Raw genomic sequence first — 18,356 nt, forward strand, 5'->3', positions numbered from 1 at the left:
TCTTCTGGGGTCAACTCTTCCGTTATTGTCTCTTTCACGTTGTCTCCGATAGTTGCCTTTTTGGAATCCTCAGCGCATGGACATTGCACCTTGCTAGTTAACGTATCCTTTTCAGCTATTTCACCTTCAGAGGTCATCGACTCTTCTTGTTCTCCTTCGTAAATTTTAGATTCCTCGTTGGGGACTTCGGACGGTTTCTTCTCTCTTTCTTGTTCAAGCGCCTCCAAATAACAGCAACATCCTTTTCTCATCGTCTCCGCATCAGGTTTTTCACCAGTCGGTTCAGCTCCTTTCAGATAGCACATACAACCTTCCACAAATGATTCCTCTTTTGAAGGTGCTAAACTTTCCGCTGTTACCAACAAATCGCTTGGTTCTTTTTCTTCGTCCATTAGAATTACATTTTTAATTACCTCCGCCTCGGATTCCGTGGGAGGCTTATCGCCTTGCATGTCCGTTTCTTGATCAAGAACAACTTTGGCGCATTCCGGAAAGCACGGTGTATCTAAATCGCATTCGCATTCTTTGCAACAACTTTCAGGTACTTCCTTCTGAACAATCACAACTTCAGATTTCATCATCTTCTTAAAGTAGCAATCTGTGCAAACAAAGTCGGATGTGCAAGAGCAGGATGCCGCTGAACCGCTGTCCGTTTTTGATACTCTAACTGGTATTTTGGAACCTGAGGTTGAGCTCTTCGTGCTTTCGCTTTTGCGCGAAGATTGCTTCGATGACTTCACGATCACCGGAATAGAACTTTTGCTCGAACGAGCAGAACCGCTCTTCGTAATGGATTCTTCCTTTGAAGCGGTAATTGTCTCTTGTAATTCGCTTTCTTCAACTTCAACTTCAGCTTTGCCCTCATCTAGCGTTGTTTTTTCGTCTAATGGTTCTTCAATAGTTTCACCAGTTTTAGTAGCCACATCGGAGGTATACTCACTGATACTTTTTTCGTCGGTATCTGAAGATTTGATTCTCTCATCACTTCTAGCAACTTTGAGCGCCTCCAACGTATCCTCTTCGTCCGTAGTTTTTGTGCTCTCTTTTCCCTCAGTCACAATTGTATCTTCTTTACCACTTTTTATGTCATCTACGTATTCTTCTACCGCTTCTTTGGATATCTTACTAACTGCTTCCCGGCTACTTATTTGGGAAGTTACAATTTCACCCGCGCTTTTAAATGACTCCTTGCTCGTTCCTTTCAAAACATCATGACTGCTTTTCTTTCTGCTGCTTTCGTCGTCGTGCAATACATCCTTTTCTTCAGTTCTTTCTGTACTCGTTTTGTACGATTCGTCTGCACTTGACGACATATATTCATGTTCATCGCTGCTACTGGGTTTTTCTTTTTCATGAGTTTCACTGCTCGATTTGTATGACTCTTCCGCACTTTGAACACTCGATTTGACTAAACTACCTTTTTCCGTGTCTTCCTCGTGCATTTCCATTTCAACTTTTAATATACCTTCAGCAAGTTCCTCCAACTGTTCTACATCATCCTTAATTTTACCTTCTAGTTCTACATCTACTTCTTCTTGGCTATCTTTACTCTTTTCTACTTCAATTTGCTCGCTTAATGCCGAACTCATTTTTTCCGCTTCCTCTTCTTCGTCAACTTCCTCGATTTGTTCTAACTCATTTCTATCCTTTTCCCCAGAACTTTCTTCCGATTCGATTCCTTCCAATTCCTCGTCTTCCAATGCAATTTCTTCGCCAATTTCATCCTCATCCTCCGCTTCCTCGTCCTTCGCTTCCTCATCTTCCGCTTCCTCATCCTCCGCTTCCTCATCCTCCTGTTCCTCCTCAAGTTCTTTGTCGCTCTCCGATTTATCTAGCAAACTTTCGTCGCCCTTTGCCTGATCACCACAACTTTCAGGTAGATCTTCCGGCATTTCCTTCTCCGATATTGCACCGCTTTTATCTGCTCGGTCTTCGAAGGAGATTCTCCAGAAAGCGTCGTCGACCATTCCGACAACAATATTGCGCATATCTGCAGTAATTGCTTCTGCGGCCATCTTTTTTTCGTGTTCCTTTAAGATCTCTTCGAGACGACTTCCCATCTCCTTTTCAGCCTTTTCAAGAAAATCTTGAAGATTCTTATTCGCCTGTTCGATAGCGTCGAAGATCGTATCATTTAATTTATCTTTTTCCTGGCACTCGCACTTTTCCACGTCCGTTGCCATTTCAGCGTCGACAAGCACCGGACGTAAAGGAACAACTTCTTCTTTTACTTCTTCTTCTTCTTCTTTTTCCGGTTTATTTTCTTCCCCGTGATCCAACGCCAATTCTTCTTCAATATCAACCGATTTTTCGTCGGGTTCTTCCAACAGCTCATCGAATACTTCTCCGCCTGCATCGACTTCCATTTCCATTTGCAAATCTGGCTGCACCTCTTCGGAAACCATCTCCTTTTGCTCTTCATCCTCTTGACCAAACTCATATTCCCCAACAAACTCTTCGTCAATTTCGTACTCATCGACTTCCACGCCCATCTGAAGTCCTTCGATCCTCGATCCTTCAACTTCAGACTCTGCCTCGCCGAGCGACAATATCTCTTCTTCGGCTTCAAGTGAACTGGAAGTTGTGCTTTTCCTAATTTCCGATAGCTCGGAGTGTATTGTTTTCAATATGCCTTGCAGAATGGAATGCGCCCGCAACTCGTCCAACTGATCTACCTCCATTTCCTCATCCTCTTGCAAACTTGCGTCTTCTTCTTGCGAACTCTCATCTGAATATTCCAAATCCAGATCCTCCTCGCCCTCGGCCTCCGGAATCGATGCTAGCAGGTGATCCTCTGCGCTGTCTTTCGGTTCGAGAACGTCCACAGCGGAGTAATAATCTTCTGAACCAACGGATTGTTTCTCCCCTTCTTCTCCCAATACGTATAACAAAGATTCAGATGCTTTTACGCGCAATACGTTTTCTTCATCTTCGAGTTCTGACTTTTCATCTTCAATCAGGGAAAGAATAGATTCAGATTTATGTACTCTAATGATAGATCCTCCATCGTCTGATTTCTGCTCTGCCGATACATCTTGTTCAATTTGGATGTCTTCTTTCTGCTCAACTATACCCGATGCATCTTTTTCAATTTGGATGTCTACTTCCTGCTCAACTAAACCCGATGCATCTTTTTCAATTTGGATGTCTTCTTTCTGTTCTTCCTTAGTTTCATGATAAGGTTTATCCTCCTCAAAAAATGATAAACGTGACGCCGATTTGTGAACAGGTAGGCTTGCACCTTCAATATCTTTTTGCGGTAAAAATTCTTTTTCATCCACAGCTTCTCTGGATGGAATATAATCAACGGCTGTAGCTCCTCCTGCTGTTGGTTCTTCTGAAATCGCTGCAAGTTCTTGACTTTTGCCTCTGAGAATACTAGAAGACCGGCGCATCTTTGAAGCCGTTTCTTTCGGAGCATCTGCATCATCCGCTGATCCGCCCTGTTGCGATGGAGATGTCGGCAGTTTATCCTTCGGACTTTCCGTATCGGCATCGTAACCGGAATCTTGACCGTGGCCACTACAGCTGGACCGCCCGGATCTCCAAAATCAGTTGCCTGTCGAAAATCCTGTCCCTGATCAGCCAATCCTTTTTCGACGCTCTCAGTGAACTCGGTGATCACTTCTATATTTCCAGAGTCTGTGACCGTCATCGTTGTCTCAATTAAACCTGCCGGTCCTTCGGTGGTCACTTCCAGTGTTCCAGATCTGGTCACAGTTGTGGTCACGTTAAACCCATCGTTGGTTTTCTTTATAACTTTAACATCAGTTTCCACGTCCGTTTCACCGGTGGCCTCCAATTCCGTGATAATCTCAATTTCTTCCACGTATTCTGAATCTGTCCGTTTACAGGAAGATTTTGATTTTCCAGGACCCGAAAGACTGGCATGGTCTTTTGCTAGAGCTCGAGCCCTTTTCTCTTCCTCGTATTTCTTCACTTTGGCAATACATTGTTCCCTAAATGGACACACTCCTTTTACGATTTCATCGTGTATACTTGGTTCCTCCTTTATTAACGATGGTTCCGCAGCTGGAGTTGGTTCTTCAAGCTCTTGGTCTGTGCCCGGTTCTGATTCAGTTGGTTGATCTTCGGCCGTTCGCTCTTCGATAGATTCGGCTTGACTGGACTGTTCTTCTAGAGTGACTGGTTCCTCTTCCGTTAACGGTTCTTCAGATGGAACCACTTCTTCGACTGGAGCTACTTCAATTTCACTGGGAACAGCTTCAGTGGACAGTATGCTTTCCGTTTTTTCAGGTTCTTCAGGTTCTTCAGTAATTGGTGGAACTTCAGTGGTAAGTATGCTTTCCGTTTTTTCAGGTTCTTCCGGTTCTTCAGTAATTGGTGGAACTTCAAGTTTCGACGGTTCCACGGACGATTTGCATACGCAAATTTTTGATTTGCCAGCTCTTGATGATACCGACTGCTTCGATGGTTCCACTAGGATGGAACTTGCAACTGACGCTTTGCTTGGTTCCACCTGCGAAACGGATTTCGTAGGTTCGGACTCACCAAGGACAGTCGCTTCCTTAGGCACTATTATACTCTCAACAACCCCAATACTCTCATCCTTAACTGGTGTAGTCTCCACGTCGTCATCAATTAAATTTTTAGAACAAAATTTTTGATCGATCAAATCGCAGAGATCTTTAATTTCCTCGACGGTTCCCTTTAAATCTTCTGGAATAGTCTTGTCATCTCTAGTTTCAACTAAATCGTGGCTCAAATCACGTGCAATATTATATAGAGATCCTTTGCTACCGCCACCTGATGGTCCATCGCCTGGCGGTGGTTTTTTTGGTGGTCCTCCTCCTCCTCCACCACCACTACCTGATCCTCTACCTCCTCTATCTCCACGAGGATCTTGTCCTTTTTTATTCAATTCAGCTTTGAGCAATGCCAGAGTATTGGCTTCGCTGATCTTCTGGTTAATCAAATCGTTTTGCAATTCTTGCGATCGAATATTCAATATATCCAGTTCATCTTTGAGCTTGTTGTTTATTTCAATCATATCCGATAAATTCTTGTCGGCACCTTCCAGTTGATTCTTCAAGAAATGTATTTCCCTTTCGGCCTCGCTATTCTTTTGAGAGTTTTCATCGCTCTTCCCTTTCAAATCGTTCTCCAGCTGCATAACCTTCCTCCTCTCCCGTTCCAGCTCTCTCGTCATGGGACCCTCTATCGTTTCTCTGGTATGCTTTAGCTCTAATTTCAGATCAGCCACGTCATCGCTCAACCGTCGATTTTCCTCTATGAGTCTTTGGTTCATCCTCTGCAGCTCATCCGAATCGACAGATCCCTTCTTGTAGGCCGGCGTATCCATGATCTCATCCATCGTTTGCTTGGTGCCCTTCAGCGCTTTTTCCTTGCTTCGAAGTTTGTTAACATCATCGATAAGTTTCTTTTCCTCCCCTGCCAACTCCTTGATTTTATCCATGTAATGAACATCAGCATCCTCGATGGAAAACACCGAGATGTTCGTCAGATCGGGTATTTCCAGTGGAGTCTTCGGTGGTTCCACGTCCATGCAATGACACTCCATGGGGACAAGATTGTCCACTGCGGCGTCCGGTTTTTGCTGAGCCAATTTTGTCATGTTGAATGCAACGACTGCAGGCATAGCAGCTTCCATCTGATCGATCCTCTCTTGTAGCGCGAGCTGCTCCTGCTCCAACGCAATGTTTCGATCTTCATATTTCTGTATGATTCCCTGCCAGAATTCATCTTGCTTCTTATACTTTGCTTGCTTCTCAGGACCCTCCATCCTGCATCAACATCACTTAAATTTTGATTGCGAACCTTTAACTTACTATTCAAATGTTGACATTTTAACAAAATAATTGATCGTCTATATTCATTATAGCTTTGATTTTAATATATAATTTTGTTTCCAATTAATGAGCCCAAATAAACGATAGGTTGTTCATAAAATATAAATATAGTAGTCGTTCAATTAGATTCATAATTTTATTGAAATAGTTACAAGCAATTATTAAATAATAATTTTAAATGTAAGTTTAAATTCAAATTTCGTGTGACATCGGTAAAGTTCGTGTGGAAGAGCCTGGAGCGCCACATGGTAGGAACTGTCTCCTGTCAAACGTAAACGTCATCTGTCACATTTGTCAATGTAGAGGAACGAACGTCATAGGCAGTGTGAATATATTGTAAATATTATATCCATCGATAGTACATTAAGTGTTATTATCTGTAGGATGAGAATGCGGTATCATGTGAAAAGTAATCTGGCGCCCCAGTAGAGTACGAGTTACGTTTAATTAGGTCGGCCTCGCTTAAGTATTGTCGCGCGATCGGAGTGTGCGGAGCGAGGAATTGGCTCTCGACAAATAAATGTATGTTACCACACTTTGTCAGCCAATTAAGCGACGAAGATGAAAAAGCTATTCTCCAAAATCGAGACGAAAATTGATAACACGTCGAAGGAGGGCAGCAACTATGTGGGAAAGGTGTTCACAGTGGGCAGGGTGACTGTGACCGTGGAGGAGATCTTAGCAGAGGGTAATTTAAATGTCACACAACATCGAAGGGTATAATCTAATAATTTGATAACGCTGCAGGGGGATTTGCAATTGTGTACCTTGTGAAAGGTAGCAATGGGACAAGATACGCCCTCAAACGTATGTATGTCAACAATGACCAAGACCTCAATGTGGCCAAAAGGGAAATACAAATTGCTGTAAGTGATTACTTCTTATTGATTAATAATTTAATTTCTTTTCGTTGAAAAAAAAAAAACAACAACAACTTCCAATGTCATTACTTTATTTCAGAGCAATTTGAGTGGTCACAAGAATATCATTGGTTATGTGGAATCCAGTCTGTCAGCCACAGGGGGTGGTGTATACGAGGTTCTACTGCTGATGCCTTATTGCCACAACAGTGTCTTAGGTTTGATGAAGACTCGCGGAAAGCCCACGTTCACGGACCAAGAGGTTTTGGCTATATTCTGTGACACCTGCGAGGCCGTCTCGAGACTGCATCACTGTCAAACGCCGATTATTCATCGAGATCTCAAGGTAATTGTTGCGAAATCGAATTGCAATTATATCAATACGCTGTAATGCGGGGTGTACACGTTCTTGGAATCGACAGTGTCGTCGTTAAGGACTTTCTCGATTCGCTCGAGAATCTCCGTCAGCTTCGCCATTGTCGTCAATACCGGATGAACAATTGGTTTCCCATTGAGAATGCTCTCTGTTTCGTTCCATCTGCTGTCGGTAAACGAAGAATTGTCATGAGCCTCTTCGACGACATTCTTCAATGAAGTCTCCGACGACTCCTCGTAATCATCTCTCAGCACGTACTTGTTTTTGGAAAATATCAATGATTCCGATCTGTCTTTTATCCTGGACGGCTTGAATTTGTTCCGCTTCAACAGCAACGAATCCGACTTTTTCTTTGAAGGTTTCTTCAGCAGGAAGCCCTTGTCCTGCAGGAATTTCTCTACGAATTTTTCGTTTTTGCTCGGCTTCACGTTGAACATCCTGCTCATCCTCTTTACCACCCGAATTTTGATGATGTCTGTAAACATAAACTATTTTTTTTATTTCTATTTTATTTATCATAAATTAGCATGTCAGAATCCATTGCCTTTTGCCACATCGCTCAGAGCGTTGAATTGTTCCGTGGTAATCCGATTCGACTTCCTGAGGGGCGTTTTGTTCTTCGGCTTCAGTTTCAGTGAGTTATCGGCGCATTGACTTTTATCTGCATCAAAGTTCTATTTTTACAATACGAAATACAATATGTTTTTGCTGTCTGAAATTAATCATTTTAAAGGTGTACATGTACGTGAGCAACATCAATGTTTATTCCTGATGATTGTCGTATCTATAAACTTTTATAAATCTCATATACTAATTGAAACAGAATAATTGAATAGTAAACAATTTTGTGTAATGCTACTTGTCAAATCAAATGAATTGCTCACTCTTTTTCTGTTTCAAAGGTTTTTCTGTTTCCTTCTGCGATTTCCTGCAATTAAATCAATCAATTGTAACATTTTGGATATTTTGAAGCTTCGAATACCGTTTAGTCTCCTGCCTTTGAAACGCCCGCTGCAGGGACTCGTGCTCAGTGTGCAGGGCTTTATCCTCGTATTTCCTGAAATTTCAATTAAGTTATTAATTAGGCAATTTATATCCGGGATTCCTTCGTTACCGTTTGTGCTTGTTATTACTATAAAATGTATTCATGTTACATGGGAGTCACTGCGAATTTTGGACCGAACGATTCTGACATTTGAAATAATTTTGTTTTTTTTTTTACTACAGTTACTCAAAGTGAAACCAATTTCCGCAATTAATAATAAAAAAAAAACATTTAAAGTTTTATATAATTTACAATTAATTATACTATTTTAGGTTGAAAATATCCTCGTTGGAGAGAATGGAAACTACGTGATTTGCGATTTTGGCTCAGCGACCGGGCGCGTTCTAAATCCTACTCTTCAGGGGGCTGCTAATGTGGAGGAAGAGATTAAGAGGTACACGACGTTGAGCTATCGTTCCCCGGAAATGGTGGACATGTATTGCGGAAAGACCATCACCACCAAAGCGGATATTTGGGTATAATCACGACTAATAGTTGAAATGTCTGGAGTGCTAATGGCTTGTATTTATGTTTTCTTTAGGCTCTTGGATGTTTGCTTTATAAACTATGTTATTTCACACTTCCATTCGGAGAGAGCACTTTGGCCATCCAGAGCGGCAACTTTAGCGTTCCCGATAACTCCAAATATTCCAAAGGGATGCATCAGCTGATCCGTAAGAGCGTCTTTGATTTGATAATATCTCTTATTGGATAAATGCGATTTGTCAATGAGAAAGCTTCATATGAAAATAATTTATTTAAACGATGATGAAGAATTTTCAGAAGTAACTTCAGACTATACTATGAATGAATATTTATATGGGTTTATAATGGTTATGGGCGTTTGCAGGATACATGTTGGAGGTTGACCCCGATAAGAGGCCTGACATCTACCAAGTTTCCTGCGTGGCATTCCAACTAATTGGCAAAGAAAATCCCGTTACGAACTTGCTGGTTAGTGTAGCTGTAGTTCTTGGATAAACTTTGGATTCTTATTTGTATTTTCTTTTTTAATGTATTAGAAATCACCAGCGCCTATTTTGGATGAACTTCCTGTGCCACAGTTCGAGTCTGAGCAGAAGAAGGCGCAGCTTATTAAGGTGACGACGAAGCAGGTTTCGGTGCCAATCGTCGAAGGGACGAGCGTGATGCCGAGGCAACGACCGAAGGGCGGTTCCACGCAACCCATCAACCTGAACACGATTCCTCTAACCCTGAGCCCGAGTCCGACCACGGTAAAGAAGTCCCAAAGTCCCGTCACCTCCGTAGAATTTCCTATTTACACTACAAAACCGACGGTCCCGGCGGCCTTTACTCCACCGAACATCCAACAGCAACATGCCAACAACAATAACAACAACAACAACAACCAAAGCTTTTCGCCCGCATTCCAAGCAACTACCACTAATACCCCAAACCTGTTTCCTAGTCAAGACAATCTGTTCCCTTCGACCGGTTATCCGGATCCGTTTCGAGACGGTGCCGAAGAGAAAGGATCACCCGCGAGTCCCGAGGGCGGCAGCAGACCGCAGTCCCTTCTGGAGCAGTCGCGCGGTCTCGCCGAGTCCTCTAGTCAGTGCGTGGTGAACAGCAACTCCCCGCCGTCGTCATCTTCGCCGACAGCCGCCGGCAATCCGAAGGGCCACAGGCGAAACATGAGTGACACCACGGCGTTCAACAAGTCCGTCGCAGTCCTGTTCCCACCCAAACGCCATTAAGCAGAACGTCTGACTGTTTCAGGGTCTACGCCAGTGAAACGTCCCAATTCTTGGCGCCCTTCGAGTGCTCCATGAAACCACGCAGCTCCGATTCGCCTACGGAGATGTGCACCGGCCCGATGGCTCCGCCGGGTTCTTCCGCCTCCAGCACCGACGTAAGTCACGCCATTGGTGCAGACAGCCGATCGCTGTCGGCTGACGTCGCCGATTGGAACCCCTTCGAGGAGACGCCCTTCAGCCAAATGACCGAGGACCACATCTTCGGCGCCGAATTCGACAAAATACGAAGAGGTAGCCAAAGCAGTAAGTCTCTTATTAGACTTCAACAATAATTTGCAATATTCATCGTAGTCAATAATTAGATAAAGTTTTTTTTATATATTATTACGAAATGAAGTACCAACATTAGGATGAGCGTTTTTTTATAGGTATTCAGGGTGTGAAATCGCGCGAAAGCCTTGTCATGTCCGTGTCCGAAGATCCGTTTGGTTGTGCCCCGTTCAGTCTTCCAGCAAAGTCCAGGAACAAGGCGGGCCTCCAGAGTGCAGGTAACGAGTCTTAGAGAGATCGCGTATTGCAAGAGAATCAGGCCAACACTCGGTTTTCGAAACTAGTTGAAATTTTCCCCCCCGTAAACGATTCAAACTAAATATAGATTAATTATATTATATCAGATACAATTTAGTTCACAAAGAGATAACGCTTCGACAATATGAGTAATTGCCATTAAGGGAGTTTAAACTGAGCAGAAAATTATTATTAATAATAATAATAATACATAAATATATATTTTAAAATGTTTGTCTAGATCAGTAATAAAACATTGTGAGCTGCTGCTTCACTTGTTATAATAGTTCTACGAAACATCTTCAAGACGACTAGTAATATAGTTTCGTTTATTGTCCAAATAAATTGAGCATGCTTAGCCTACGGATAATAATACAAGTTACAAGTTTACCTCCGTTCTCTCTAGCTAACTAAAGAAGAAGAAAAAATAAATAATACGAGAAGTTTCTCTAAATCCAAGTAAATTTAATTCACTGTTTCTTTCGGCTAAAGAAAGATGTTCAAGTAAGCATACTAATGATTCATTCCAGAGATATTATTTAAAACAAGAAAAAAGACATTTTGGTATTGACTAGTCGATTATTGTTATAGTTTGGAGATTCCTTTTTTTATTATGTCTGTATATTATTATTATTACTTTTTGTATAATTGAGTTGGTGTGAGATTTACCTGTACATAGAGTGCTTGTGATATGACGATGTGTAGTAATTGTTTTACGAATGATTTCAGCTCAACTTGTATCATAATCAAATCACTTTTGTCTACACACAGAAAAACAAATTGATTCGCTCCTCTATCTATATACATATATAGTTATATATTTCAATAATTAGATTTGCTTTTGATATTGTTTAACTATCGCTTTCTCTCTAATATTTGTTTATTATTTTTTTTTTGTATTAATAGTTTTTTTTTTATTTCCTAAGCTACTAACTTGATTATTTTATTTTTCAATCATTGGTTTTGATTTATTTTTTCTTCATTATTATTATTTTTTTTGAACCGATGATGTAGTACCTATTTATTATTCATTGGATTTGGAACAGCAATTTTTAGATTTTTCCTGATTTTGTTTTTTTTTTCACGTTGTTTCTATAATCTTTTTCGTAACACTGTTTACTTATTTTAATTTTTTTAAATTAAACCTGTTTCTACTAACTCATCAATAATAACATTATGCATATATGGAATACAGTGTTTCAACATCATTTGAATGTTCTTTCACTTTTTATAATCAATTTTGAAAGAAACAAACTAAAATCAGCATTCCTTATATGTGTATATGTAAAAACGATGAAATACTATTTACTAATACTCTTCTGTTGGAGAACCGAACATAGTTTTGTGACCTTTTTTTTCTTCCTTTGGATATGATATGCGTGTGAGGTTTTTCGTATTGCGAGTTGTTGTAATGATAGTAAGAAAAAGAAAACGATATTTTTATACGGATTAATCCAGTAACCACAACAGTCCTTCCTCCAATAATAACGAGCTTCATTCTTACTTTCTCTCTCTCTCTGTCTATCGTTGAGTTGCGCATGACTTTGCTTCCGCTTCCGTGTTTCGATTACTACTTCATGAATTAATGAACTAACAATTTCGAACCAGTCGACTGACGGATTATTGTAACGATGATATTATATAATTATACTACTCTACTATATATATACACACGAACACACATACACACACACAGAAAGGAAACTCTTTTGTTTTTATTATGTGATTTAATTTCTATTTAGCTTGGTACAATTTTAACTATACTATTATTATACAATATGTTTGTTTTTGTATGTTCTCTTATCTTGATTTGTAATATGGATTTACTTATGGATTGTAAATTTACGCAGCAATAAAGTTGCTTCATGTTACAAAAAAAAAAACAATAATTAATAATAATAAAAAAAAACACTACTACTCTCTTTCTCCTCCTCACGTCCTTCTCTCTCTCTATTTACTAACATCTAAAAACGGCTGTTCCATGAAATTTCATTGTAAATGTTTATGTAACTTCTTTTCGGCGTTGGTGGTGGGATTTTTGTTTGTTTTCTTTAATACTGTCACGTTTTTCGACGCCTGTACAGCGCGATTTCTGTTTCGCCACCAAAGAACTTGAGAAATTGTGCAATTTGCTATTTAAATTCAAGCTTAAGATCAAGAAATGTCGAATCTATATGGAAATTGTTGAAATTATTCAAGTTTAATTGCAGTGGTTTTGTAAATTGTCCGGTTGTAGTTATTACTAATTGGTTTGCACATCATATCATTTTTGGATCACGTTGTTTAGTTTTATTGCAGCCCACGCTCTCTTCACTCTTGTTGTTGTTGCTGCTGCTGCTGTTGTTGTTGTTATTGTCTTCAAGCAGCCCTTTTTAGATCTGTAATGATTCCTTTTGAAACACGGCGTTTTCAGCTACTGCGGTGATTTACGAGCCCGCTTGTGAATCTTCCCCTGAACACGCGGTTCTGGTCTTCTCGGAGGGCGAAGTTCCGCTTCTGGAAGAGACAGAGTTGGCGACGTCGCCTCCGTTCGTGAGGGCGCCCCTGGAGGATCGCTCCAAATACGAAAAGCTGCTGCAGATCAACTACGATTCGGAGAACTCTTCGCACGATGAGCTCCATGAGATGAACAGAGCCAAGAAGAAGCGAAGGGTGAGAAATAAGCTTCCGGAGTTGCCGATCGTGAAGATTCTTCGAGGCGGAAAAGACATCAATTCGAATAGACCCGAATTGGAGTCGGACGATTCAATCGGGTCGGCAAGCGATCTGAGGGAGACGGAGGAAATCGAGAGGTCCGTTAAGAACGATAACGAGACGATCAGCGATGTTAGGACGTGCGGTTCTTCGGCCTACCACGCCGAATGCGAGAGCATGGCCACGCAAGAAGATGATGCGACCAGCAGGATAATAAGGGCTAAATTGAGGGAGAAGTCGCAGATGCAACAGCCACCAGAAGATATGCTCTTCGTGGGTCACCAGTATGGGGAGAAACCGCTGCTGCTCGACGATGAGCTCGATTCCGATTGCGAGGTAAAGTACGATAATCATAAATGGTCAGTGGAGAAGAAAACCACCGGAGGTCTCTGGATAGAACCTTCGAGTAGCTACGAAGAATCAGACGTATTTGCATTGGCGCCGTTCAACAAGAAAACGGCGAGGAAACAGATCAAACTGGAACCGATCGAATCGTTGAACCATAGTCCTATAGAAAAACCCAATCTGAATCCGTTCCTCACCGAAGACGTCGTGCAAGGTGCTTCGACCTTCGGCACAGTCACCGTCAATTCGACCGCCGTGAACATTGATAACCCGGCTAAAACCGAGACGAACAACTTTTTCATCACCCAGAACTTCAACACGTACTTCACCGATATCGATGTGAAGAATACCATTTACGAGAACGTCTCTTTACCACCGCCGCAATACACTACCGCCGAATTCAAATTCTCCCGTTCGCAGCAGACGAACTCCCTGGATCGCAATGTCTCCGCGAACGAAACGTTCTGGGCGATGGAAAACGAGGAGAAGCAAAACCAGAAAGACGATAAGAAGAAATCAAAGTACGTGCTCTTCGACGACGCCCTCCCGAACACCATCGACAAGAAGACCAGGAAGAAAGCTTCGAAAACGAAGGTGTCTCCCACGATCGTCCAAGGCGGTTTCAGCAACATGAGTTTCGAGGATTTCCCATCCGACGAAGGAGAGTTCCAAGCTAACTCCGTCATGCCTTTCGAGGTTTTGCGTCCCGTCGAGGATGCGGAACGCAAGTTTGGCAGTCTGAAGAGGTTGAGCAATCCGTTCTCCTGAGGTACGTCCGCATTTCGTTGCAGAAAGAACCGCGAACCGTTCGCGCTCTGCAACGAGTCACATTCTCACAGTTTCTTCTTCAAATCGAATCATTTCCATTTCCAAATCAGAAGAAACTCCAAATATTAGCTTTCAATATTGTTATTAGAGGAAGAACGTTAAAATTTATCATTTTATTTATTTCACTATAAATAATCAAACTTAAATAATTATTTGTTTTTACATTACAAAACGTAATTTTGATTTCACTGAAAATTCCATTTAATTTATCGTTGTTTTCGCATCCCAAAGAACTGACGTTTGTGTTCAAATCACTACTTGTTTCTCACTTATTATATTGTTTTTTCGTTTCTTTAAATACGTTGAAGATGCATTTTGAACGTGGAAACTGTGCCCGTTATTTATTTTCTTGAATATTATAGATTATCAAGTATTATATATATATTCCGCATGAGTAACTAATGTAAGCTTTAACTTGAAGAGATATAGATTTATATATTATGTTAAATATAATATTTATAGAACGGGAATATGAGTTTAGAGCTGCGACATGGCTGTGTATGAAGATGATGATGACGGTTTCGACGAAAGAGGAAATTTGTAATATTTGATTTATTTATAAATATGTAGATGGAAAACAAAAACATATTTAAAAGAAAACACAAATCGTTCAGGCAGCGTTAGTTTTATAATGTGATCTATATTTATTATCGTATGAGCAGCATAAAGTGTTTAGGTTTCCATGCAGCTTCAGTCAGATAGTAGGAAACTCGACTATGTACGCTTGATTTTTTTTTCATTGCCAAAGTATTTTCGTTAACTTCTCGTTAAGGTGCTAAGAGTTATTATTATTATATTATTATTTTTGTTGTATTGCATAGTTTATCTTAGCGTTATAAATATATGAAAAGAGGATTCTCTTTATTCTTATTAAAATACGAAATGAATTTATGAAGCAGCGAAGAGGTATATACATATATCACTACTACTATTTTTTTTATAAAATCTACGTTATGATCATCAAATAACAATGAGTATCTGTTTTTCTTTTATCGTTGTTTATTATTATTATTTTTTCATTGTTATTAATTACTATTTTTTACTGCGCTTTTTTTTAATATTGATTACGTTTGGATAAAAGACTTCTACTTTAATATATTATATTATAATTGGAATCAGTTAGAGAAAGATGACAGTTTTACCCTATTATTTTGTATCATTTGTAAGGGTTGCAAAAAAACTATGATGATTATTTTGTAATTATATATTTATTAAATGTTATATAAACGTGTTACATTATTCATATACATATACAGATTTGTTAAACATTCCGTTAAAAATATATATATATGAGATATTGATTTAAGAAGCTTAACTTATTATTATTTTGTTTTTTTTAGAAGAAACGCTATTGCACTGTTATTACTATTATAAAGTTCTATTTAATCCAGTTAACAATTTATATATATATTTATAAAAAAGAATGAAAATATAAACTAAAATGGTCACTGTGTCTATTTCGATTCAATAAAGATATAAGTTGTTTATTTATTTGATGTATTCAATACAAATTTCAACCGAACGAAGAAAACTAAATCTAATAAGATTAAATTACTAAAGCGAAATATAAGTGATGCATGGCATGAAACAAACGCTAAGAGGAAACATCTGAACGGCAAGATGATAACAATTTCTATTACATTTTTTTACTGAATGTTAAATTGCACTATTTGTTCCTCTTGTCGCTTTGTCTAGATATTAGTTTCATAAAGATTACTATGTATTAAAGGTTCCTGAAAATTAAAGGTAACTGCAAAATTTTGGTAATTAGTAAATCCCTGTTCCTTTTTTTTTGTACTATGTATTGTACTAAACTTGATTTATGGTTGCTGGCACTAAAATAAGATTGAAGTTTTGTTGCTGTGAGATCTCCTAGTTTGAGACTGTAACTGATTATTTCAATTGTTTTTTGTGGTTGTATTGAGTATTTAAAATGTTATTTTTAATGTGTTTGCATGTTGTGGTATAAAATTATGGGTTTTAAGAGGTTCATTTCATACGGGCGAATTTGATGTTGACGAAGGCCGCATACAAGAAGATTACCCACGAGAAGGTTGAGGAGACAATGCCGATGATGAGATCCGCTGCGGTGTTGATGAAGCCATCGCGGTAAGCGTTTCCCGTATCCGGTTGCATGTAGTCCATGAAATCGAAGACGGCGTTGCAGGCGAGACGACCGTGGATGACGGGCATTACTGTTCCGTGAACGCCGAGCAACTTGATCAAAGTCTGACGGTACTGTTTGCACGTCTCCAGGTAACCGTCCAAGTAGATGGAGAAGTGAGCCAAGCTGTACGCCGTGAAGACGCAGCAGAAGACTGAACCGACTATCCAGTAGGCCCTCGGCAACGGCGACGTCTGCTCGGATTGAACTGCTTGCATGATCACCGTTTCTCCAGCCCTAGACAAAAGAAATTTCACGTTAAAAAGAAGAAATATTTCGATGTTAGAACTTACTCGTTGATGGTTGTTATGGTCCTCGTGTGGGTGCCCTTCGTACCGAAAAGCACACGGAAACCATGGAAACAAGCCAAGCCTACGCAGAAGAGGACGTAGATGAGCGGACCGAAAGTCACCCAGATGCACGGAGCGATCTCACCGCCTGAAATGACAATAACAAACAAATCAAAGTCGAACATGTTGAAGATGAAAATGAAAATTTACCAACGAAATGGAGCTGAGTGTGCCTTGCGTATAGGATGCAGCTTGCATTTCGGATGCTGCTGTTAGCCAGTGTATCCTTCCAATGACCCCAGGCTATGCCAGCGGTGATGCTCGCCGTAGCTCCGAGCGCCACCAGGAGGGTGTACGCTATGCTCAGCCTGTTCTCGGCCGCTCGCTGATGCATTTCGGTCGCTGTTGCTGCAGCGAAAGAGCGGAAATAAGTGAAGAAGTCTTCGCGATTTTTGATTGGAATAGTAATAATAATAATAATAAAAGGAGCGCATCGATTCGCATATCAATTATTCAGGGGGCCGCTATTAAGCATTCAAGAGTGCAGGGCTCTTCATACGCAATTACTGCAGGTAGGATGTGGGAAGTGACCAGTGCGCGCCCTATTTCCAGGTCGTTTTCCTCTGCTTTCCATTCAATTATTCAGTGCAGCTTCAAACACCAGCCGACACACGTCACACCGTTTCAGAAATTCTATTATTTCATAAATGAACAAAACAATCGCACCAGATAAGGCTATAACTCATCTCCTAATCTTTACAAGTAACGATATTAATTTGAAAATCAAAAGTATTGCACACCTTCGATTAATTAGAAATTTAACCAATAGAAACAATAACAACCATAGAACTGAGCAAATAAGCTACAGAGATTTGCGATGAATTATACGGAAATGCCGCAATTATAACAGCATCCGATTAACTTAATTAGAGCTTAAATGTTTAAAACAGGTGTTGATAATTACAGTTAAGAGAAGCAGTCGTGGATTGTTTGTAAACAAACCGACATACCTGGATGACGACGCTCACGCTGCACACACCTGTACGAGTGGGTGTGTGTTTGTGTGAGAGGTAGCTTGCACCGCGTACCTCCGTGGTTGTGCAATCGAAAACTCAAAACACGTTATCTGCATCCGGCGCCACTTTTCAAATTAAACCTTAATTAGTGATGCTAACAATAGGCACTATTAGGCTTTAGACATCGCACTTGTTATTCCGTGACTCATATTTCAGTACTTAACATGTAAAAGAACTGAAATTATAATTAAACATAAGACTCCTTATTAAGGAAGCAAAACAATTCATGTAATAGCGTTTTCTTTCATTCCAACTAGAAAACAATAATAAATTAGTTATAACTACATAATATTGATGCTAATTACTTTAAAGTTACATTTTAATTAAACGCAATTATCCTTTAAATATTAAATGATTATATAAATTTGTATAAACTTCTTATTTATATTATACGTTCAAAATGATAATTATTGAATTATATATTTACGGTAATTCTCATTAAATCAATGCTATTTTCTGCTAAATTTTGCAGAAATTTCCAATTAGATGAAGAATAAAGTAAATCATATTTTGAACTTAAAATCTAGGATTCCGAATTCCGATCCTATTAGCGCCATCTATA

General features: G+C 39.9%; 2 protein-coding genes across 2 annotated transcripts; one reads left to right on the plus strand and one right to left on the minus strand.

The window, feature by feature from the left end:
* The first annotated feature begins 6,105 nt into the window (after positions 1-6,105).
* On the plus strand, positions 6,106-14,380 carry LOC108569313 (AP2-associated protein kinase 1). The gene is made up of 10 exons (XM_017930821.1): positions 6,106-6,519; positions 6,579-6,697; positions 6,792-7,037; positions 8,385-8,588; positions 8,654-8,786; positions 8,963-9,066; positions 9,135-9,793; positions 9,853-10,133; positions 10,259-10,378; positions 12,811-14,380. The coding sequence occupies exons 1-10, from the start codon at positions 6,393-6,395 to the stop codon at positions 14,202-14,204; spliced, it is 3,387 nt and encodes a 1,128-aa protein (XP_017786310.1). The 5' UTR covers positions 6,106-6,392; the 3' UTR covers positions 14,205-14,380.
* A 1,305-nt stretch (positions 14,381-15,685) lies between these two features.
* On the minus strand, positions 15,686-17,934 carry LOC108569309. The gene is made up of 4 exons (XM_017930816.1): positions 17,729-17,934; positions 16,929-17,126; positions 16,722-16,866; positions 15,686-16,665 (listed from the first exon to the last, which is right to left on the minus strand). Exons 2-4 carry the CDS (start codon positions 17,110-17,112, stop codon positions 16,254-16,256), a joined length of 741 nt encoding a protein of 246 aa, XP_017786305.1. The 5' UTR covers positions 17,113-17,126; positions 17,729-17,934; the 3' UTR covers positions 15,686-16,253.
* Positions 17,935-18,356: the final 422 nt, after the last annotated feature.

The sequence above is a fragment of the Nicrophorus vespilloides genome, unplaced genomic scaffold, assembly GCF_001412225.1.
Source record: "Nicrophorus vespilloides isolate i.1.1-1 unplaced genomic scaffold, Nicve_v1.0, whole genome shotgun sequence".
Taxonomy (NCBI): domain Eukaryota; kingdom Metazoa; phylum Arthropoda; class Insecta; order Coleoptera; family Silphidae; genus Nicrophorus; species Nicrophorus vespilloides.

Coding starts and splice junctions, on each gene's coding strand:
- LOC108569313 (XM_017930821.1), top strand. CDS start 6,393: ATGAAAAAGCTATTCTCCAAAATCGAGACGAAAATTGATAACACGTCG. Junction 8,787..8,962: donor AGGGATGCATCAGCTGATCC/GTAAGAGCGTCT, acceptor GGGCGTTTGCAG/GATACATGTTGGAGGTTGAC. Junction 10,379..12,810: donor GGCGGGCCTCCAGAGTGCAG/GTAACGAGTCTT, acceptor CGGCGTTTTCAG/CTACTGCGGTGATTTACGAG.
- LOC108569309 (XM_017930816.1), bottom strand. CDS start 17,112: ATGCATCAGCGAGCGGCCGAGAACAGGCTGAGCATAGCGTACACCCTC. Junction 16,867..16,928: donor CACTCAGCTCCATTTCGTTG/GTAAATTTTCAT, acceptor TTGTCATTTCAG/GCGGTGAGATCGCTCCGTGC. Junction 16,666..16,721: donor ACCATAACAACCATCAACGA/GTAAGTTCTAAC, acceptor TCTTTTGTCTAG/GGCTGGAGAAACGGTGATCA.